This window comes from Pieris brassicae, chromosome 9 (assembly GCF_905147105.1).
Source record: "Pieris brassicae chromosome 9, ilPieBrab1.1, whole genome shotgun sequence".
Lineage (NCBI taxonomy): Eukaryota > Metazoa > Arthropoda > Insecta > Lepidoptera > Pieridae > Pieris > Pieris brassicae.
This window is the reverse complement of record NC_059673.1, coordinates 7,745,766-7,768,663: the sequence shown is the minus strand read 5'-3', so window position 1 is coordinate 7,768,663 and position 22,898 is coordinate 7,745,766. Positions and strand designations below refer to the sequence as shown.

General features: G+C 33.3%; 4 protein-coding genes across 5 annotated transcripts in view; 3 read left to right on the top strand and 1 right to left on the bottom strand.

Moving 5' to 3' along the window:
• LOC123714103 (syndecan) overlaps positions 1-22,898 on the bottom strand; it is a 226,714-nt gene that overhangs the window by 103,848 nt on the left and 99,968 nt on the right. The window lies entirely within an intron of this gene.
• Positions 299-2,938, top strand: LOC123714099 (lipase 3-like). The gene is made up of 5 exons (XM_045668227.1): positions 299-392; positions 1,118-1,313; positions 1,677-2,050; positions 2,359-2,487; positions 2,555-2,938. Exons 1-5 carry the CDS (start codon positions 303-305, stop codon positions 2,921-2,923), a joined length of 1,158 nt encoding a protein of 385 aa, XP_045524183.1. The 5' UTR covers positions 299-302; the 3' UTR covers positions 2,924-2,938.
• LOC123714100 (lipase 3-like) lies at positions 12,532-15,325 on the top strand. The gene is made up of 5 exons (XM_045668228.1): positions 12,532-12,631; positions 12,950-13,148; positions 13,398-13,771; positions 13,975-14,100; positions 14,783-15,325. Exons 1-5 carry the CDS (start codon positions 12,560-12,562, stop codon positions 15,152-15,154), a joined length of 1,143 nt encoding a protein of 380 aa, XP_045524184.1. The 5' UTR covers positions 12,532-12,559; the 3' UTR covers positions 15,155-15,325.
• Positions 16,064-19,862, top strand: LOC123714101 (lipase 3-like). Its single transcript, XM_045668229.1, has 5 exons — positions 16,064-16,191; positions 16,656-16,851; positions 17,803-18,176; positions 18,601-18,681; positions 19,085-19,862. Exons 1-5 carry the CDS (start codon positions 16,123-16,125, stop codon positions 19,454-19,456), a joined length of 1,092 nt encoding a protein of 363 aa, XP_045524185.1. The 5' UTR covers positions 16,064-16,122; the 3' UTR covers positions 19,457-19,862.

Here is a 22,898-nt window from a genome sequence, read left to right as displayed (position 1 = left end):
ACTGTTTAGGTATTTTCGTGCAATTTTTATCTTCATAAAAATCTTCGAAAATACTTGAATTGGTCCAGTCTTCAAGTTTTGCGCTTAGCATTTTCCGATTCATTTTTATTTATATATAAGATAAATAAGTATTTCTCAAGAACTTGTTTTATAGAGATAAGTGTGAGATTTCCGTTAAAATTAAATACAGAACCATTACTAAGCACCCATAATTTAGATTAGACCATTATCAGGAAATGAATACGGGTAAATATTATAAAAAGGATTTAAGACAATACACAAGTACCATTCAAGAAATAACAATGTTGATGGTAATTTCATTGGTGATTTTCGTGGCTGGCAGCTTAGCGTCGCCGAACGTTGGTTCAGCCCATAAAAAATACTACAAAACTGTAAGTAACTTTCAAAGATGTAATTGTGATGTTAAAATATTTAACAGGCTTACGTTTCTTGGCGCCAATTGAGTTTTCTTTCTTGCACTATATAGGAATAATCGTCGAGAAACTTACGGCTTAGACGTTATTCCCTATTAAGATAGAAATCTTCGAGAAACATATATACGAATCTAAGGCCAAGTAACTAGGATGGTACATTCAGTGATTTTTGATAAGAGGCTTTAACTATCCATGTATTTTACAAGTTTGTTACGCTTAAAGGAATATAAAAAAATCATGGAAAAGCTGGAGTTTTTTTAAATAAGCGGAACAATTATTTTCGTTAATTTAGTTTGTTTTGGTAAACTTAAGCCAGATTTAAAAGACAGAAAAAATAGTCATCATTTCTCCTCTGTCCTCTGCATTAACAGAGTGGCTTCCTATATGGCATAACAGAATAAAATGTATAAATATATGTGTATGATGATCACATTTTTTTATTGAACACGGGCATGATACCCATGTGATGTTAAGTGATACCACCGCCCATGGTGTATACATACTGCCAGAAGGCTCGCAAATGTACTATTGGCATTTTAAGAATTGTTACGCTCTTTTCTTGAAGGACTCTTAGTTGAATTGATTGGGAAATATATCGACGGGCAGCTGGTATCATTCAGCGGAGATGCCGCTCAGTTGTGGAATAAATGCTCTTTATTTTTATAAGGAAATAAATGTTTTAGCATGAAACTATTGCCGAAGCTGGATATCCTGTAGAAACGCACGATGTTGTGACTCAAGATGGTTACATCCTGGAGTTGGTAAGGATACCTCGTGGTAAAAATGATGATGGCAAAGTCAGACCACCAGTTCTCATGATGCACGGTCTATCGGACTACGGTGGCACCTATATTGCTCTGGGTCCGAAACAAAGTCTTGGTAAGTGTTGATACTTATACCAAGATTTGAGTTGTTTTCCTAGTTCCTTAACTTATTCTTATATAGTTTTAAATGTGACGTTTTGGAAACAAAATGTGTTTTTACAGATTCATTTTACCTTACTTTGTTGTGTTGATTACAAAATTTATGTTCAGTGATCTCCTCTCAGATATAATGTAAAAATTAGGAAAATATCAATTATTTTTATGTCCCTAACTGGTTAGTCGAAAAGTGGTCAAATTCAAGATTATTTTTTTATGTCAGATATGGTCAATTTTTTTCTAAATAGTTAAAATAACAAGTGCTAAGTGTAGCACGCTTAGCACTTATTATGGACAAAAGTTAATGTAATTATTTTTACAGCTTACAATTTAGTCGACGAAGGTGCTGATGTCTGGTTAGCAAACGCGAGGGGCGTTGCCAACTCTCGTCGTCACATTACCTTGGACCCAGATAACGATAAACAGAAGAAGGATTTCTTTGATTTTACCTTCCACGAAATTGGAACAATCGATCTTCCAGCACTCATAGACTACGTATTAAAAGAAACCGGTCAAAAGAAGCTTCACTACGTTGGACATTCTCAGGGTGGTACCGTTTTCCTGGTTCTCAACTCTATGAAACCCGAGTACAATGATAAGATCATATCAGCTCATCTACTGGCAGGAGTTGGTTACCAGAACAATTTCCCTAATTCAGCTCTGCGTGCAACAGCTTTGAGCGTTGACATGATCTACGTTAGTATTAAATATGCTTCTAATATTAATAAACATACATATTACACATAGTGAAAATCCTATAAATCAACGTCAAGCTGAAAAATAACTGACAGATTTTTTTAACCTCCTAGGCCACCCGCTCTTTCACCCGATTTCGGCTTAACGTTTATTTATGGAACACACTGTTAATTATTATAGGCAAAGCTGGTTTGCAAATAGACATAAATATCTCAATATATACGTAAAGCTAAATGAACGTGATGGCAAATAAGCTTAATAATATCCTCAGAGAAAGTTAAGTGTATAAACGTAAAGCGTATTTTCAGAACTTCGCTATTAGAAGCGGGCTTATCGAGCTGATAGGACCAAACTGGGGAGACCAAATTGCTGAAATTGAAAATCAACAGACTTTGAGCTTAGGTGTTGATTCGAGATCGTCTGTTGGGGATATTCTGGTAAGTGATCATGATTTAAAGCGAGAGAAAGTACCCACAAATGTTTTTATTCAATTATGAATTTCAGGATGACATTATAAACCCCAATAAACTATTGCCCGGTGCCTCCTTAAAACAATATGCCCATTATGGCCAAAATATCCGTGATAAGAAATTCAGACAATGGAACTATGGACTTCAGAATTTGCGTAAGTATGGACAACTGTCTCCGCCAGAATATGACCTTAGAAAGATTACTGCTGATGTGACTATGCACTACACTGTCAATGACAATCTGCTGAGTGAACAAGATGTCTTAAATATGGCCAAAGTTATGCCCAATGTGACTGTGAGAAAAATTCCCAGGGATACCTTCACACACACAGATTTTGTGAGCGCAGATGATGCTAAAGAATTGGTAGTAGATTTTATTGTGAAACAAATTTCCGGCTTCTAATAAATATTAATTTTGATAAAGTTTTTGTTTTATTACTCTCAATTTATTTAAAGGGATAATTTTACAATATAAATAAATAAATAATTCATAAAGTATTGCAGTTAGACTTGTTGTATCAGGTATGTTTAAAATAACAAATGTATTTCATTTTATTACATACTTTAATTAAAAAATAATTTCTTCCAACGTTATTATACTTAGTTCACAAAAAGCACAGACTAAGCCTTCGTTCTTATACCTCTTATTATTTAATTTACGATCTTAGTCGTCGCACTTGTTGGAACCTACCGGTAAGGTACCGCGGTAGCTAGGAAAATTATATTTGTTAACAAGAACTATCTTTTTTCTTGGAGATAACATCAAGCCAGCTTACGTTGTTTACGGGATGTATGTCAATTTACTTTTCTGGAGGTGGCAGTATTCTCCCCAGCAAACTTGAAAATGTAAAAACAAACTTGTATATCAACAGATAAACTAGAAAAAATAAAATAAATAAAGCAGTGGCGCTACAACCTTTTTGGCCTGTGCTTCAGATTTCTAACTATGATACAGTATTATTTGTCTTATAGGCAAGTAGGTGATCGGCCTCCTGTGCCTGACATTTTGGGTCTAAGGCAAGCCGTTTTCCTTCACCGTTCGAACTAATTTTAAAATGTGCACATGAAAAGATAGTCCATTGTTGCACAGCCGTGAATCGAACCTGTGACACTGCTGCCATTATAAACTAAAAGCAACGTTTATTCTCGTGTGTTTAAGTGTCTTATCCTTACTAGTAGTTATCTTGGCCATTAAAGGGATTAATAGTGGAGCATACGAAGCTTAATGTCGAAAGTCGTTTAGAATGACTAGCTCTATCTTTAAAATACAAGTGTTTCTATGTTTTAACAACTTAGAACTGTTTATTTTTTAAATTAAATAAAAGCTGTCTCTACGTTTTGCAAGTTAAACAGCGTCTGAGAACGTCGAAGACGAAACGGTGTGTTTCGATTGACTTTGATTGGAAACGTAGACGAATTATCGAGTGTCTGAGATGCTATGGGCGCTTTTATCCACATTTTACATATACAACATCTCTTTTAAATCCTAACGAATTTGTTTGGAATATTGGCTCACGCTTCGTATCGTGACCATTTCTATACAAATTTGTTTGGCGTTAGTGGGTGACACCTGTCGCAAAGTATATTTTTCTTGAGACCCTAATCACGGACCTTAAAAAATACTTAATAGGTAACCACTGCTCTTAGGGTTAACTATTTTTACAAACTTTACAGTTTAAACTCCGGTTAAACATATTATATACAGAAAAAATTGCTGTTTTTAATATTAAACAGATAACTATTTTTATCTAACTATACAAGAAATTTGAGCAGTGTTGGCCTAGAGGCTACAGCATGCGACTCTTATCTCTGAGGTCGTAGGTTCGATCCCCGGCTGTGCACCAATGGATTTTCTTTCTATGTGCGCATTTAACATTGGCTCAAACGGTGAAGGAAAACATCGTGAGGAAATCAGCTTGCCATAGCCCAAAAAAGTCGGTAAGGCCTGTGTGAAGCACAGAAGGCAGATCACCTACTTGCCTATTCGATTTACAAATGATCATGAAACAGATAGAGATATCTGAGGCCCAGACCTAAAAAGGTTGTAGCGCTATTGATTTATTTTTTATTTTACAAGAAATTTACGCACGAAAAATCATGATGGGCGTCATAAATCATACCAGTATTGCCAGTTGAGTTATCAAATTGCAAACTGAACATTCGCAGCGCAAACTATTTTAATTAATTGAAAGCAGTGGCTGGTGAAATTTGTGCAACTCACTCCTGCATACGACTCACACGTGCGACTGTTTACGCTCGTAACTCGTTTAATATGAGATGTCGTTAAATATTATTTGAATAATTCCTAACTTTAGAATATTGCCATATTTATAACGATTCATATCGTTATTTATTTATTACTACTTCATTGCTGTAATACAGTAACATTACAAGCTCAAAGGCAACTGGCGCTATCTATGGCTTTCCAGCGATCTCTCGAAGGCAACTACTGTGAAAAAAAATAGATAAGGTGATCACAAGAAGTGCAAAACTACATAAGACATACAAATTACGGAGACAAAATTTATGGCAAAGCCAAGCAATTAAAGTATATGTAAACAGTGAATGGGACAATAAAAAAAAAACAGCAAATGAATCACGATAATTTCAGATCAGTTAGTATGAAAGTTAGGGATAGGATGTGGACAGGTAATGCTTGTACAGTAGAGCTTTATAGGAAGATAGAGATATCGTAAGTGCAAAATCTAAATTTGAAGTCACATAAAACAGTGAACTCTAGAAAAAATAAACGCTACTTAATTGACTAAATATAGAAAAAAAAATATAATGCGTGATTAAGTTATGTTGCAAAAGTATATGTACATCGATTATCCATATTACAGCAGTGTTACCTTAGTTACATGTGCGGTTGGTAACCCCGAGGTAATGCGTTCGAAACCCAGCACCGAATATATTTTTCATTATTATTATTTCAGAAAAATGCTTATATCGTCTAATATAGCACATAATCTAATACTTCCCTATAAAAACCGAAAAACAAATAGACAGAGAGAGTTCAGTCATGGCGTATGAAAATTATAAATAAAATTTATTAACGCAACTGATATAAAATATACTTCCTACTATAATTACTTACGAACTAATTTACCAAAGTGCAAAAAATACACAATCTAAACATCAGTAACACGTATATATAAATAGGCGATTTATATGAGAAAACATATATGCCGTTACATTAGATTAATAAAGCTTACGCAGTACGAAGTTGCAATCAATACCATTGGAGGCAATATATAGGCCTCTCACGCAACGACCAGTGAAATATTGGTTACTTTGAGGAAAGCGTTAACTCAAGATTCCCTTTGGAGTACTTTGGACCGAATTAAACGTGATACGAGTTACAATAAACTCGTAGTATCGGACAAGCAATTCGTTAGCACTTGATTTGTGATCTTTATCGGTAAGTTTGATAGAAAATGGTTATTGTGATTATTTTTATTAGGAAATAAAATAGTTTTAGCAATAAATCACTATTAAATGTTCATAAAAAATATTACAAAATTTGAAAAACTATACAGAGTTACCAAATTTATGAGTATAAATTGATTCATATCTATACTTTAGACAGAAATCAGATACAAAATATTCATTAAGAAATATTTGATAAATTATGTTTAATACAACCAAGAACTAATTACGGAAAACTAAATAATATGTATCAAGGCGCACAAATGTTTAATATATTGCCATCCAGTATAAAAGAAATAAAACCTTCTTACAAATTTTAAAAAAAAACTTTTAAAAGTACATATAATTAACAACATACCAATAAAATAACAAATATAAAAATACACATATAATTCTATGTATAATAAGGAATATGAATAAATGTGTATTTACCAAACATCAAAAACATTCTAGCATTTATTTATATGTGACCTACCTGCATTTAGCAGCCTTAGCTTATTTTCAATTATTTCATACGATGTACATAACTAACATACTCTAAATTTCCTTGCTAAGTGAATGTAATTCTTTGAGAAATATAGTTTTACTATACGGTTAATTGCACATTCTATAAAAACCGACGCCGGTTAGAATATACTAAACTTTATTTGTCTAAAGCAAAAATATTGGGAAAAAAATCGGGTTTTTTAAAACACAAAATTCAAATATCTCTATAGATTAGCTGACAAGTCGTAAGGTCCTTAGTTCGGGCGGAACATAATTATATTTAGTTCCAAATTTGCCATCTACATGTTAAAGCAACCAGTCCAAAGGAATTTGTACATAAATCGTCGTTATGTACTTCACTTATCTGTTTAACTAATGCTTTCTTCCAGTTGGATACTCCATTACCTATAATAGAAAAATATATATTAATAAATGCTTTACGTTTATTTAAATAAAAGGGTTTGCTCGCAAAATATTATAGAAAATAAATAACGCACCTAGTGCCATACACAATACAAAGACAATATTATTTCTGAAAAATTGAAAATAGTATTGTGGAAGATGAAATAGAAATAAGCCTCTAGTGAGATGGAAACAGAAATATTGCACAAGACATTCAATCGAAGCCTGACTCGTGGCTCTTACGAGTGAATAGGCTTAGTTATATATTGGTTGAAGCCTAGCAAATGGAACCTTATACTCGTACTATTCCATCTACAATATAGTAATATTTTTACGATTGATATTCCTTATATGGTAACAAAGAATTTATATGTAAATACTATTGTGTCATCCCATAACACTTGTGGTACCTAAAAAAACCCTTTAATCTTTATTTATATCATCCTTTAGTTAACACAATCTTTAATTATGATAATTTATTTGTCTTAAAAACACGCGATTTCTACTATGTACAAATTTGGGTAATTAGAAGTTTATTGAGTCATAAAATCTAGAAAGTATTCTTAAGTATTTTTTAATCTGTAAAAAAATTAACGTACTTTATTTCCTCGACGTACAACTAATAACTTAGATGGATTAAAATATTATAGATAAGTGCGTGCGAACAAAGTACACGCGTCGAAAGTGAAGTGAAAAATCTTCTTTGTAAATTAATTTTTCTAAGGTAAAAGCCCCAATAGATGATCATGTACCAATATTGATGATACTCCATGTATTGTTATTATATCTCTATATATAAACTGTTTACACAATGTATACGTGCCAATGATAATAAAAATAAATAAAAAGATCTACGTTTACTGCACAAGACGTTATGCGACTGAATTGCCATGTAAAGTTCTAATATTTAACTACTAAACGAATAAATGAACCAATAGCGTGTATTTTTCCACGATTTCCCTTTCTCACTCTCTCTCAATCGGTCTAAATCGCTCTCTCTCCCTTTTCTTCGACAAAAAGGCTGCTCATATTCGTGACGTTTCATCTGTAAAAAAATTACCCTCATGCGCCTAAAGTTTCACTTCGAACAGTTCAAATATCATATATTTTTTTATTTGATATAATTTAAAACGAAACTGATTAGTGTGTTTACGCTTGCTTAATGTCGCTATACTGTTTCATACTATTTTTCATGAAAAATCAGTCTGAAGTAGGTAGTGGAACTAAATTGAAATGAACAGGATAGGCAAGTAATGTAACGTCATCGATTCAAGCCATTTATTCGCCTAGATGTTTGATCAAAAGGCTAAATATCAATTATTTAGGCCGCTAGTTGAACGACGATGTTTAGTAAAGAAACTAGACTGTTAATTGAACGCCTAAATAAGCTAGTTGGCTGCGACATTAATATGTCAAAAAGTTTACAGTGCCACACACTTTTCTTGGTCAGCGAGTACAATAAATAATTTTACTAACTACCAACATCCAATATCCAACTAAGTGTAGTTATTCCTTGCATTATTAATTACTAAAGCAAATTTCAATCACGGACGATTCTTATGGCTTGATATCTTAAAAGATTATATTGATAGTACAGGTAGCAAAACCTATCATATCAGTTATTTCTAAGTTTTGTCTCATATTTATTTAAGCCTAGAACTGTATTTTCTTGATACTAGTCTACTTTGTTTTATCAAGACATTTTAATAAATAATTAAGTTAGCCTGCATGACTTTATAATCGTTAATTACTGGCAATACTAATGCATGACAGCGACACTCAAGGCTGTGAAGAGAAGTATGTGGCCCATTACTATATTGCATCTAAAGTGACTAGCAGAAATGGTTCAGCCTTGTAAACCTCCTAATTAAATAATTTTGTTTTAAATCCTGTGTTTATTCACTCTAACATCAATATCAATGACTATTTTATTAATGATTTTATAACATTTATTCTGACAATTTAATAGAAAAAAATATGTTACTTATACTTGGCATGTTTAAACGTTAAACTTTTAATAGCTATCCAAAACTTTGAGTGTAACGAGAACAAACAAATTTGGTATGAAACTTCAGTACACGAGGGTGTTCCATCCCTTTATTTTAACTTTCTCGTAAGTCAAATTTATTTAGAATCAAAATGTTGCTGGTTGGATTCCATCGGCCTACTTGCGTCACACTTAATTGTACAACGCAAGTTGCATTAGCACTGAAATATAGGTTAAGGTTAAGTTTTCCCGTATCATTTATCGTTGAAATTATACAAATTTGAATTTATACTAATTAATGAGGATAAGCCAAAAATTGCTATTGTAAAGGATAATTAAAATATGATTATTGCTTTACGCGTAGAGCTTACGTAGCAGGTTTTCGCAGAGCTACACAGACGTAGCATTAGGTCTACAATCTTCCTAAAACTCAGTAGCTGTACTCTCATTCTAGTTAAATCTTTAAAATTATAATAATATTATATACAAAGAAAGTACTATAAGGAAATGACTTACTAATATGCAATAAGGCAGTAATAAATATTTTATGGCTTCTGATTGAAGCTGGAATATTTCCTACTTAGCAAACCGCTATAATGTCTAATTATTGAGGAAGTTATGTGACGACATTTGGTAATGATACAAGTGTATTAAATGCGTAAGAATATAATAAAATTGCGTGCCGATTAATATATTATTTTATCAAATCTAAATAGGTTATAATAAACCATTATTTTACGTTATAAAAGAAGTATCGTAAACTTGAAAGTACGTAATGCAATACGCTATTTGATAGTAACAAAATAAGATCTAATTTTGTTTGTATGTTAATTTTACTGCATAGAGTGCAATAAAATTCTGGGGAAAAATTATAAGTACAGCCTTGGAATGGGATTTGCGTCATTTGTTCGTATTACTTAATGAAATATACAATTCATAAACATATATACTCATATAACAAAAAATAAGTCGAAAATCACTCGTTTTACGGCTGTAAAGAGATTACATCTTTTGAAGTTTTAAAAGTGTACGTAAAGGTGTAATTATGAATTTCAAGTTACCAGAGGATCTTATATCTTTCCTTCACTGCCCATGGCCCATGCGTTAAAGGCGCATGCAACATAGCTGATGGGCTATAAATAACATAATTACCTGGGGTTGACGAAAGTAACCTATATAAGCAAGATACCGCTGTATCAACAGAATGGAGAAGCCCTTACGGGAAGCGGTGGAAGTTTCTTTCCAGCGAGCTGACTGAGTGAGCGTCAGGAATAAATAAAACTGCTCACTTAAGGCAGATTGACGGAGCCCGTGGAAATTATGCTATTTGGATAGTGGGAAACTTGTATAAAAAAGTAATATAGGAAGGTAGACACAAAACGGGTTAAAGACAAGTTTTTAGATTGGATATTGGATTGGATAATATTTTCAATGATACGAAGACGCTAATACATGTTTTTTTAGAATCAGTGATGTATTTTAATCAATGGCTGCAGTGATTTAAAAGTGAGTCATATAAAAATATTTTGTTTATATGTAATGTTAGTAGTAATATATGCATTATGTCCAAAACCCACGTCTCAACTTGTAACGTTTGGTGTAGATCATTTTCTATCAGAAGACAAGTAAAAGTGTGTTGTGATTCGCACGCTTCCTTCGCCGTACGAGCAAGTATCATTTGTGCATTGGCGCATGCTCAAATCACTATAATCGATACAGTAAGTTACATAACTAAGTTACTGTTATTATTTTTTATAATTTGAATAAATTAGATTATTCTAATATGTTTATCAGTGAACTCTAATCCTGTTGTTTTTCCGCAAATATCATCAAACATCGAACCATATTTTTTGTAACACCGTTTTGCACGTATAAATCTCTAATCAAGATAATATATAAATTATTGCCGAATAAAGGGAATCTAATTTCATATTATCAAAATTTATGAACTTAACGATTATATTAGATTAAAGAAACACTATGAACATTTAATATATTCCTAGGTAATCGTTAAAACATTAATTAAAAAGTGAAAATTACGATGAATTAAGATGCAGATTTGTAAAAGACTTCTAAGAATAATGTAATTTATATTTTAAATGTATAAACAAAAAACACTATACTGTAGAATTAAAATGCATGTTTCTTTATTACCTACCTATAAACAAAAAAAGCTGGATAATATTTATTTACTAATGACAACAGACTATTATTTTAAAAAAGACCAGCAGTATGAGAAAGTACCCACATGACAACTGGTAGCGAATTACTCAATAGATTATAATTAATGATAATATTAAATTAAAATAAATTATTTGTCTCATACAAATGTGTAACCATCTGAGTTACAACAGATAACCATAGTTCACTCATAAACGTTTATTAGCACTATAAAATAGTGTGAAAAACAGATAAGGATACCGATCACCTGCAAGCAACAAGCATATCTTAAACCATTCATTATCTGCTATAAATATGTTGAGCAATCGAACTTCCTTAATCCACCGGTTGAATAAAATGAAAACCGTTTAACCTAATCATATTAAAAAAACAGGTGATAGTATGAATTGTTGAAGAAAACCGGTGATGCTACAGCTCATGGGCTTGGCCTCAGATTTCTTTAACTATTTGCGATAATTTATACATAGGCCAGTAGGCGATCAGTCTTCTGTGCCTGACCCAGGCCGTCGTCTTTTTGGGTATAAAAGCAGTTACCTCATAATGTTTTCACTTATCTTGGCTACACTGCTCGTTATTTGTGAGTATATATTACCCCAAAAAATGAAAAGGATTTTTCGATTTTCGGGAGATTTGCAAAGTCAGAGAAAAGGCGGTCGAACGAAAACGGTTCTTACGAACACTGCCTTAAGGATGAGAGATATATAATTGAGTTGAGAAAAAAGTTGTAAAGCTTGATAATGCTTACAAAAAGGTTATCGACAGCATACTTCTAACTTTTATATTATATAAAAACAAGTCTTCCGTTGTGTATGTCCGTTTCGATTGCACGGAATTTATTGCGGTTCATCAATATCTAGAATGATTCATAAGCAAGATTTAGGTATATAACTTTACAAGGTGTATGGGTCACGGTGGCCTGTTCTCAGTCAGGTCGAAGGTATTATAAATACAGTCAAAATCTTTAATAACGACATCGAAAGGACTACTCATATTTTTTCGTTACAGCCGATGGCGTTGTTATCAAGTACTTTTACCCCCCGGGACCTTTGATTTTGGTCAACATACCCCGTATTTTGTTCTAAACGACGTCGTCGTAAACGGTTTTGACTGTGGTTGCTCACATAGTAATCAAGTAATTTTATTTCTTCTATTGTATAACGCTGTTACCAATAAGACTTTTTCTACTCAAAAACAGAATTAGTAACTAGTATATTTTTTTACCATCACATCTTTTAAATCTACGCCAGTAATAAAACTGGTATTTTTATTTAATTTAATCTAACGACATAAATATAAGATGTATACAAATACAGATTTCGTTTGATAGGACAGTTTCAAGTCTAAGTTCATGTAGGCACTTCATATGTTTTATTAATTTATGAGTTATATGTTTAATTATAATGGAGTAATTTTAGTACATCCCTAACTATTGTTAATGACCTGTGTCGTACGATATTTTTATACATTAAGCCATTTAAGTCAATAAATGGATTAAGATAGTAGTGTCATATATATAAAGAAAGCTTTTTCATATCAACGTTGTCACATATCAAAATGTGGTTTACATCAATACTTGTACTGTGCATAGTAATACCCAGTTATGGGAACCAAGACACATGCCAAACTGTAAGTAAATTCACTATGGAACTGTGAAAACATTTATAGTATAAAAGATAGTTTCGTATGTATGAAGTAAATAGTAAAACAAATTATTTTGATAATTCAACAAATACTAAAAAGGCATGCCGTCGATGGACTGGATGGACTTATTTAGTAAAAACTTAATAAGTCCATTGCATTACTTATTTTGAATATACATGTTTATACATCATAAATTTAATTATTTAAATTATACTAAAGCAATCCCTTTAAAGTTGTGAAATATATGAACTAAACTTGCGCATGAAAATTTATTAAACAGTAATTTAGTTAAATATTTTTTAGCATGACAAAATCGTAAAAGCTGGATATACGGCTGAAAGATACGACGTGGTGACGGAAGATGGCTACATTCTGGAGGTGAACAGGATTCCTCGCGGCAAAGGCTCGTCCTGGTCTTCGAAACGACCCGTGGTTTTCATGATGCACGGTCTCACTGGCTGCTCTAACTGCTACGTGGAATTGGGATCACAGTATGCTATGGGTATAACGATTCAAGACCTAATTAGTTGTGGTTACTTCCCTCCTTTGTACGTTATTTAATTCTTCAAGTACTATGTTGCAAGTCTTAGAATCCCGAATGATAATAATATACTTCTTGCGAAGACTGGCCTTAAGGCCCTTATGGGTTATACTAATTTAAAAATGGACTGGCGAATATGCCTCAGATTTTTCTACCTTATGACAGAGGAATGATTTAGTGTCTTGACTCCTGACTTAATCTTCTCTTCAGGTTTCAACTTGGCTGATTCCGGTTTCGACGTATGGTTGGGCAACGCTAGAGGAGTGGGTAACTCGCGTCGCCACAAAACTCTAAATCCTGACAATAATCGCCAAAAGTCTAAATTCTTCGATTTTTCTTGGGAAGAAATTGCTCTGTACGACCTACCAGCTATGATAGATTTTGCTCTTAAAATAACTGGCCAAGACAAACTACACTACGTTGGCCACTCGCAGGGTGGAACTGTGTTTTTAGTTTTGAACTCGATGAAAACGGAATACAACAAAAAGTTCATATCAGCTCATCTTTTGGCGGGTGTTGGATACCAAAAGAACTTCCCACACAGCCAGTTGAAGACTGCAGCGAGGTTTACGACTACCATTCATGTAAGTTACACACGGTACTTAAGTAGTCTCCAGCCTACGCACAGTACAATTTTTAATTTAGAAAATTGTTGACAATAAAAGGACTAATTTATAAACGAGCAAGCGAAAAGCCGTTATAAATAAATAGTGACATATCGTCACTAAACTTAGAAAGACTTTTTATTAATAATATATTAATTTAAATATTCTTGAATATATTTCAGAATCTAGCTAAAACTAGTGGGATATATGAAATATTGGGCCCTGACTGGAACTCTAAAAATGCAAATGCCAAAAGTGGATGTGCTAATGGAGCATGCTCCAGATCATCCGAAGTAGAGGAGATTATTGTAAGTTATTTAATGATAAAAATTACCAGCGGTACTTTCTAAGTCTAAGGGAAGTCGGTGTGTTTACGCCGTTTTCCTTTACTGTTCGAGTGAATGTTAAATGCGCACAGACAGAAAGTCCATTGGAGCAAAGCTGGGGATCGAAACTACGACCTCAGGGATTAGATTCGCTGAGGCCGTAGCCTGAAGCCACTAGGCCAACACTGCACTGCACTGATATAAAAATGTATTAATTTATAAGTCCTAAAACAACATATGTATTTAAAAATACAGGAAACATCGCACATTATTTACATAGGAAAATACGAAGACAAAAAACACTTGTGAAATATCCCCATCATATTTATTTTTTAAGTATCGTTCCATACTAGGGATGCCTGGAAGAGATCGCTTGTTAGCGACAAGGCCACCCGTTTCATACCTTATAACTTTTATGTATTATGTTATTTGTAAAAAAAATAATAATATAAAATACACATTTCGTAAAGACGAAATTAAAAAGTATTAGAATTGGCTTACTCCTTTCTACTCATTATTGTAGTTATTCCTCTTATCTGTAGATATGGAATTTTAATATGATAAGGTACTTAACACGTGTAAAACTTGCTTTGAGACTAGGAAAAAATCTTCTTCAAAAATAACTAAGTTTAAAATGTTAACATACGAAATATTCTCATTTCAGGAAGAGATAGTAGACGGCGCTGACCTGATGGCTGGTTCATCTGTCAAGCAGTTCGCTCACTTCGGTCAAAACATAAACGACAAAGTTTTTAGGAGATTTTATCACACTCCTTCTATCAATCTTTTAGTGTATGGGTCGTTAAACCCGCCCAAATATGACCTCAAGAAGGTGGACGTCGATATTACCATGCATTACGCTCTTGGGGATGAAATACTTGATGAGAGAGATGTTTTGTCTATGGTTGCGGATTTGCCGAGAGCCAAAGCACGGAAGGTTGCGAAGGCTGACTTTAGTCACGTGGACTTTGTTGCTTCTTCCTTAGTTAAACAATTGGTCACTGATTACATTATAGCTGATTTAAGGAGACGCTAAATAATAAAATGTATACTATATATATTGATGTTCTAAAAGATGGATATTCTATGATCAAAGCATGTCCTATATGGTAGGCAAGAGAAACTTTTGTGTCTCTTTGTGTGTGGTGTCTACCCGGGACGCTAATAAAATTGTAGTGATAAAACAATAATATTTTACAGATAATAAAAATGTAAATACAATTTGTCAGAAAGAGACGATAAATTTTTGTCAAGACGTATTATTTTATATTATAAAAAAATGAAGTAACCAACAGAAATATTATGAAAATAAAATATAATAATGTTTTAGTTATTTTAATGCAGATTCTTGCCTTTTTAATAAACGAAGATTTACCTTTTGAAGTATTTTAGTAAATCAAATCAAATTTTGTTATATAGATAACTATTTTTGGTTTACACGGAAATTAGAAACAATTCGCTATGACAAATTGAATTATTGAATATTAGTTTAAACTACAAAAAAAACCTTTAAAAAAATAACCAAAGCCTACTAGACTTTATTAAACGAAGGAGTTGATTAGATTCCTTCTGTTGATTTTTATTTTCGGATGCCGAGCCGAACATAAATTTCCACCCGTAACACCTCGATGTCCGTCGTTCTACAACTTATCTTATTGCCGCGCATAACTATGTGGAGCACCGTATCGAAGTATTTCCAAACCATTTCGACTTAGAGGTAAGAAAGTTCTTAAAAGGCTGGCATAAGTGGCCATGAGCGGCTGCATTGCTTAACATCGAACCATTTGTCCGTTCTAAAAAGTTCTTAACAAGCAAAGCCGACAATATAGCTGTGCTTGATAATAAAATGATTATATAATAAGATTAGTAAATTTATTATCTACATGCGTATTCCACAATTATCTAAATCTACTAAAAATGACAGATTATCGCATATATAAGTTTATTTGCTTTGTAAATATATGGACTATTTTGAAATTATAGATAATTGTTTAAATAGCAAAAATGTGGTTAAAGACATTTCTTACTATCGTAGTGCTAATTTCCGTTGAAGCGAATAATGTTTGTGACATTGTAAGTATTATTTTAACAGCTTCATAGTTAGTTGCAATAGTATGTCAAAGCTACAAAAAAAGAAAAGAAAAAAAAAAGTGTTTTGTAAACGAGTTAAATTCATTTTGAAATTTCTTATTTTATAAAACCTTCAAGTAAAGAGCGCACCAATTCTTAAAAACGCACGTGCGTGACTTATCACTTAATATCAGGTGGGGCTCCTGCCCACTTTCTATTACATAAAAAAGAAAGCCTTCATCCTACGGACTGATTTTTTTTAACTTAGTTTATAATTTGGTTCTTTCGTATTCGTTTTCTTATGTAGTTCCAACTTAAGTAGCAACAGTCCAACAACCCTTTCATCCTATATGAACATAACACACAGAAATAATGGAATAGTGTTGCAGTTGTTTTTTTCAATTGCAATAAAATTGCGAAATTCCAGTGTTACGCGGTATCTTTTAACTATTTACCGTTTTTTCCAGAACTCTAAGGTCTTAAAAGCTGGATATCCATTTGAGAAATATGACTTGGTTACTGAGGATGGGTATATTTTGGAGGTTTACAGAATACCATATGGTAAAAATGAAACTCAGGGGCACAGACCAGTGGTATTTATGATGCATGGACTACTTTCTTCTGCTAGTTCGTTTGTTGAATTAGGACCTAACTATGCTATGGGTGAGAAATAAAATACAATTATTTTTAATGTCACGTGATTACAGAAAGCGAAGTTTGAAGCATCTGAAATACAAACCTGAAAATTTCTTGGCATCATCATCATCACCATCAGGCTCTTTATTTGGTCCATTTCTAGACCTTATACATTTTCCTCCAGCGCGCCCTATACTGGGTCCTCTGTAACCACTGGGGGCCAAACCACCGAGCCATCCTTGACAATGTCATCAGTCTTTTGTTCTGCCGAGGTCTCCATTCAAAGAGCCTGTGGGTTCATCGGTTCTTGTCCATGTGCACTGTGGCCTGCCCACCGCCGCTTAGATGTTGCGACAGCCCTTTCTACGTCGCTTACTCCGGTGTTTTTCACTTCATTTCGTACGCAATCGCAAAGGAGGATTTGATAGCATACAAAATTAAAATCATATTATGTTTCATAAAAGCTACTTAGGTACACTAAAACTATGCACGACCACATAAGCCGTAAAGCAAGTACAGCTTTATTCCAAGTTGTATAATAGTCTTTGCTAGATTCTTTAGTCTAAAGCAATGTATCCCAACCCTTTTTGTACCAAGCATATTAAACATACAAAACTTTTAGTTAAAAAAATTATCGATAAATTAAAGAAACATAAATGGTACCTATCATATTTTTATTTTAGGTAGAAATTACTAGGAACTTGTCAATTCACAGTAGGAAAAAAAAATGAAACTGCAACTATGGAGCGTGGGCCCACGTTCGGAAACATTAGTCTATGGCATATTAAAAATTCACTTATCTATGGCAAAGCGTTGCGGGTTTGGCGCCATTATTACATTTTGTAACATTGACCTTCTATTGCGCGTTAGTGCCAATAACTTTTATATAAATTTATTAGATAAGATAAACAAGTATATGATGTAAAGTTTCATTTGCCCAAATCGAAGTTTTTTAATTTGTACTTTCCATATTTTAAGCATATAACTTAGCTGATGCCGGCTTCGACATATGGTTAGGGAACGCACGTGGCGTTTGCAACTCCAGACGTCACATCACCCTGGACCCTGATGACAACAACCAAAAGGCTGAATTCTTCAAATTTTCCTGGGAAGAAATCGCTCTATACGACCTCCCACTTCTACTCGATTTCGCTTTGAAAACATCTGGACAGGAAAAGCTTCACTACATTGGTCATTCTCAGGGTGGAGCCACTTTTCTGGTCCTGAACTCTATGAGGCGTGAATATAATGAGAAAATCGAATCAGCTCATTTGATAGCTGGCGTCGGATATAAACGCAACTTTCCAAATCTTCTATTAAGTAGTTTTGCTACTTACACCAGTGTGTTGTATGTAAGTAAATTTTTAAATATTTTGTTCTTGCCGGTTTTTTTTTAAAACGAGTACAAGCTCTAAGGAGTACCAACAAATCTGAATATTTAAATAAAAAATAAAAATGGCGCTACTTCCTTTTAAGGTCTGGGCCTCAGATTTCTGTATCCCTTTCATGATTATTTGTTAATCGAATAGTCAAGTAGGCGATCAGGCGATGTTTTCCTTCACTATTCGAACTAATGTTAAATGCGCATATATAATGAAAATCCATTGGTGCACAGCTGGATCTAAATCCAACGACCTCAGGAATGAGTCGCACGCTGAAGCCACTAGACTAACACTGGTCAAAATCTGAACATTTAGATTATTAAATACGCTTTAGCTATTTCCCTTCAGTTTATGTTACCCCAACTGGTAAACCACACTAGTTATATAATTTCAGGACTTTGTAAGAACTTTAGGTCTTCATGAGCTCAAATATGAATGGATAGCATCCGATAACGAGAAACCAGCAGAAATTGGAGTAAGTTTTACATATTTTAATTAGTTCTAAATCTAAAAGACTCATTGGAAGCTATAGCTTGTTTTCTACTCTGCCTTCTTCATTATATCGGTAAACAGCGCGTTTCTTGATAAACGTGATATTTCGTTAAATTATAAGTTTAGTTCATAAAGTATATTATTAATTATTTAACCTATATTTAATGCTGGCAGTTGTTTTCCCCACTATATTGTTAATTTTAGTTATGTATGAATTGTTGTCAAAATATTTTTCTGTTTAGAAAACAGAACATTTTAGAATATATTTAATTTGTTAATATATATAGTTTATTATACCTTTCGACAAATTCGACGACAATTTAAAATTTGAAATAAATTCGTAAACACATTTTAACTAAGCTATTTTAACTGTTTCATATTTTCAGGAGTACAAAGTATCATTGCGAGACTTGGGAACGTCAGCATCACTAAAGCAACTATCACACTTCGGGCAGAACGTAAGAGACAAAACCTTTAGAAGATGGGATTATTCTTTACTAGAGAACTTTTTTCACTACGGCTCACCATCTCCACCTGAATACAATTTGAGAAGAGTGAACGTAGATATTACGATGCATTACACGATCGCTGATTCGTTGTTAGACGAAAGGGATGTTTTAGCTATGGTTAATGACCTTCCGAATGCCAAAGCGCGTAAAATACCCAAAGACAACTTTTCGCATTATGACTTTGTTCAATCGTCATTTGTCAAACCGTTGGTCACAGATTATATTATAAGCGACTTGAAAAGTCGATAAAGGCAAAATATATGTTAATAACAGTTCTTTAAATATTTTTGGGATCAGATTGCGTCTCTAAAATGCGAGCATCCGCTCAAGTAAGGTTAAGTAACTTCAATAGTGATTTCGTACGATTTCAACTTAGGTAAAATAGGTCATAGGCTTTAAATACAAATGTCTGGCTCTAATTAACCAATTGGGACAAATATTGATGTGCTGTTGATGTTGCAGAATAGACTTGCTGCTTCAATCTATTTAGTTTAGTAATATTTGTTGGCGTCATTTAGGTAACTTGGCAAGGTTTTGCGGGAAAAAAAAACTACCTCTCACGATTCTCGCTTATTATTAACACATTATGATTCATACTATGTTGTATTACACTGCTATAAAAAATAGAAAATCAATCATATATATATAGGTATAGGTAGGCTTAAAAGTAATAATTTTAATTAATGAATTTTAATAATTTTATAATTGTTCATTAAATTAGTTATATTTAGATTACTGTATGTTTAGTTTTATTGTTGTGAATAAACTTAATATAATATGTAATAGTTTCATTTACTAATATACTATAAGTATTATCACTACTTGGACTCATAATTCTACTTGTTTTTGAAAAAAGAAAATAACACATAGAATACCTACAATTTAAATTAACATAATTAAACATGTATGCCATAAACTAAATCTACTTGGCCATTGATCAAATTCGTGTCAATTCGTTAATTCAATTTGACAGTTGTACGCTTGACAAAACCTGTGATTTATTTGAAACATGATTTATTCGAAAGTTCCTTTTCTATATTTAAATGTGTGAATTGGGTGGCCTTTTGAATTTCGAATTTAAAAGTCGGAACCTGGTTAGGCTGAACGATGTTAAATGTATTGAACATAAAAATTTTATAGTCCTCCCTTTATTATAGAACAAATGACTAGCTGGCAGGAGGCTCACGCGATGTAAAGAGATACCTTCTCCCCCATGGACACTCTCAATGCTAGATGGCTCATGAGGGAGTTGCCATCCTTTTAAGAATTGGTACGCTCTATTCATGAAGAACCCTAAATCGAATTGGTTCGGAAAAACTTCAGTGGGCACCTAGTTCCACATATTGGTGCTGCGCGGCAATGTCGCTGCAAGTGTTAATAGATTTAATATATTTTGATAACGTACGTGTATTATTTGTTAACGGCGCTGTTTAAAATATATTATGATGTGACGCTAAGTTCTACGGTTGATACACACCGACGACTTTCCTTCAACGTACGAGTGTTAAATACATAGACAGAAGAAAGTCCAACGGCGCGAAGACGTCTTCGAAGCAATGTCCTTAAAGATGAGAGTCGCAGGCTAGAGCCACTAGAGGATTAGGTCAATACTGCTCTCGTATATTCCAAAACCTACACTTTAAAAGTGTCAATAAAATTTTAGAAATATACTGATAAAAGAATAGTAAAAATTCAACTCTTTCCTGGGAACTAAAAAATCAATCCTGCATTCAGTGTGAGGCATTAAATCTCCGAAGTAAAGTAGCCTCTTTCAAATGGAAATTTCGCACGCTTATTCCGAATGTATGAGGATCTATCCGGTTACTCTCAATGCATAGTTGTCAATACGGGCTTATTATGAAAATCTCTCACAGGCTTATGCCTGGTACATTTGACACTGATTTTATTAAAGGACTTCTTTCTGTTTCGTTTTCTAAGGATCCGGTAATGACTGCACGATAGGAATTCGAATTATCATAGATATTTTTCGTATATATAATATAAAACTAAGTACTTAAAACGATTTCTTTTTCTTTCACAGAATTGAAGAAATGAATTTAAAAAATTGGTCCGGCCGTCTCCGACTTTTGAGCTAAGCAATATATTTTGCGATCCATTTTTATCAACTAAATAAACATCTTATGTATTCAACAAATATCTAATACTAGAATCATATATATAACTTGAAAAAAAAAGAGTTAAAATAAAATTAAGTGTGTAAAACAAAAGACTGACCGACGGCTTCTTTTGTTTTCACTGATTGGACAATAGCGTCTCCAATCAAATCACAGACGATCCTTATAGATCTTTCTTTTCGTTTGACAAATCGCCATCAAACAAAAGCAAATGCCGCCATGTTATCCTTTTTATAGCCGTCGTATTTAAAATTAATCAGTAAATTCGATTCATTGTCTCGCTCAATCACAGTTTTACAGAGATAAACTACTAAACTAGATAAACATATTTAGATTTTAAAAATTAAACAAACAAAACTTAAGAGGCAATAAGACTATTATTGCCTCTTAACTAACATACTGATGGGGGATTAATTAACCACAATTTTGATAATAATTAAATTATTAATGTTTTAACGATTACAAAATATATACAGAGGCATACGGGCAGGGCCACCCACAATAAGTCGCAAAGCGTACTGCCGCACGCACTACTTCCAGGTTAACTACGTGCACGCACCCATACGTGGAACGGGCAGGATCAGTTTGATTGCGAGTATCGATATTTTTATAGTAAAATTAAATTAAAAATATAAGAATATGGAGCAGTGTTGCCTCCAGCGTTCGATTTCCAGCTGTGTCCTAATGGACTTTCTTTCTATCGCAATTTAACCACGACGCCTACTCGCCTATAAGATTGACAAATGATCGTGAAACCGATACAGAAATCTGAGGCCCATACCTAATAAATGGTTGTAGCGCCACTGATAAATTTGAGAATGTTTATTTTAAGAAAATTAATATTGTATACAGAGCAGTGTTGGCCTAGTGGCTTCAGCGTGCGACTCTCATTTCTGAGGTCGTAATTTCGATCCCCGGCTGTGCACTAATAGACTTTCTGTTTATGTGCGCAAACATTCGCTGAAACTGTAAAGGAAAACATCGTGAGGAAACCGGCTTGCCTTAGACCCAAACGTCCACGGCGTGATCACCTACTTGCCTATCAGATTAGCAAATGATCATGAAACAGATACAGAAATCTGACCTAAAAAGGTTGTAGCGCCATTGATTGATTGATTGAAATATTATGTTAAAATTAATAAATAATTAGTATATTACTTTCTGTCTCTGTTCATCAGATTGCTGCCTCTCACTCGATGAAATCGATTATCGTTTAGTTTTTATAAGTGAATTGTTTTGTGCTAACGGTTCGGTGGCCGTCGATACACAATCTTATACTAGAATAATAAGTCCTGAGTGCATACCTCGTTACAATATCTTCTTACCAGGAAGAAAGGCACACAATATTATCAGCCCTAAGGATTTGGAGAAATTCTATTAGTTTTGGAACAAAGAGAGGTTAGACTGATGCCATCAAACCTCTCTTTGTTCCTCATCTTGCCTCACGATAGTTCTCAAAAACGCACTAAACACTCACTATAATATTCTAAATAGTGGACTTACGTCCACGTCTATTGTCAATTATAATTAACAAAAAGTATATATCAAAATAAAAA

Coding starts and splice junctions, on each gene's coding strand:
- LOC123714099 (XM_045668227.1), top strand. CDS start 303: ATGTTGATGGTAATTTCATTGGTGATTTTCGTGGCTGGCAGCTTAGCG. Junction 393..1,117: donor ATAAAAAATACTACAAAACT/GTAAGTAACTTT, acceptor TAAATGTTTTAG/CATGAAACTATTGCCGAAGC. Junction 1,314..1,676: donor GGGTCCGAAACAAAGTCTTG/GTAAGTGTTGAT, acceptor TTATTTTTACAG/CTTACAATTTAGTCGACGAA.
- LOC123714100 (XM_045668228.1), top strand. CDS start 12,560: ATGTGGTTTACATCAATACTTGTACTGTGCATAGTAATACCCAGTTAT. Junction 12,632..12,949: donor ACCAAGACACATGCCAAACT/GTAAGTAAATTC, acceptor AATATTTTTTAG/CATGACAAAATCGTAAAAGC. Junction 14,101..14,782: donor CCGAAGTAGAGGAGATTATT/GTAAGTTATTTA, acceptor TTCTCATTTCAG/GAAGAGATAGTAGACGGCGC.
- LOC123714101 (XM_045668229.1), top strand. CDS start 16,123: ATGTGGTTAAAGACATTTCTTACTATCGTAGTGCTAATTTCCGTTGAA. Junction 16,852..17,802: donor AGGACCTAACTATGCTATGG/GTGAGAAATAAA, acceptor CCATATTTTAAG/CATATAACTTAGCTGATGCC. Junction 18,177..18,600: donor CTTACACCAGTGTGTTGTAT/GTAAGTAAATTT, acceptor ATATAATTTCAG/GACTTTGTAAGAACTTTAGG.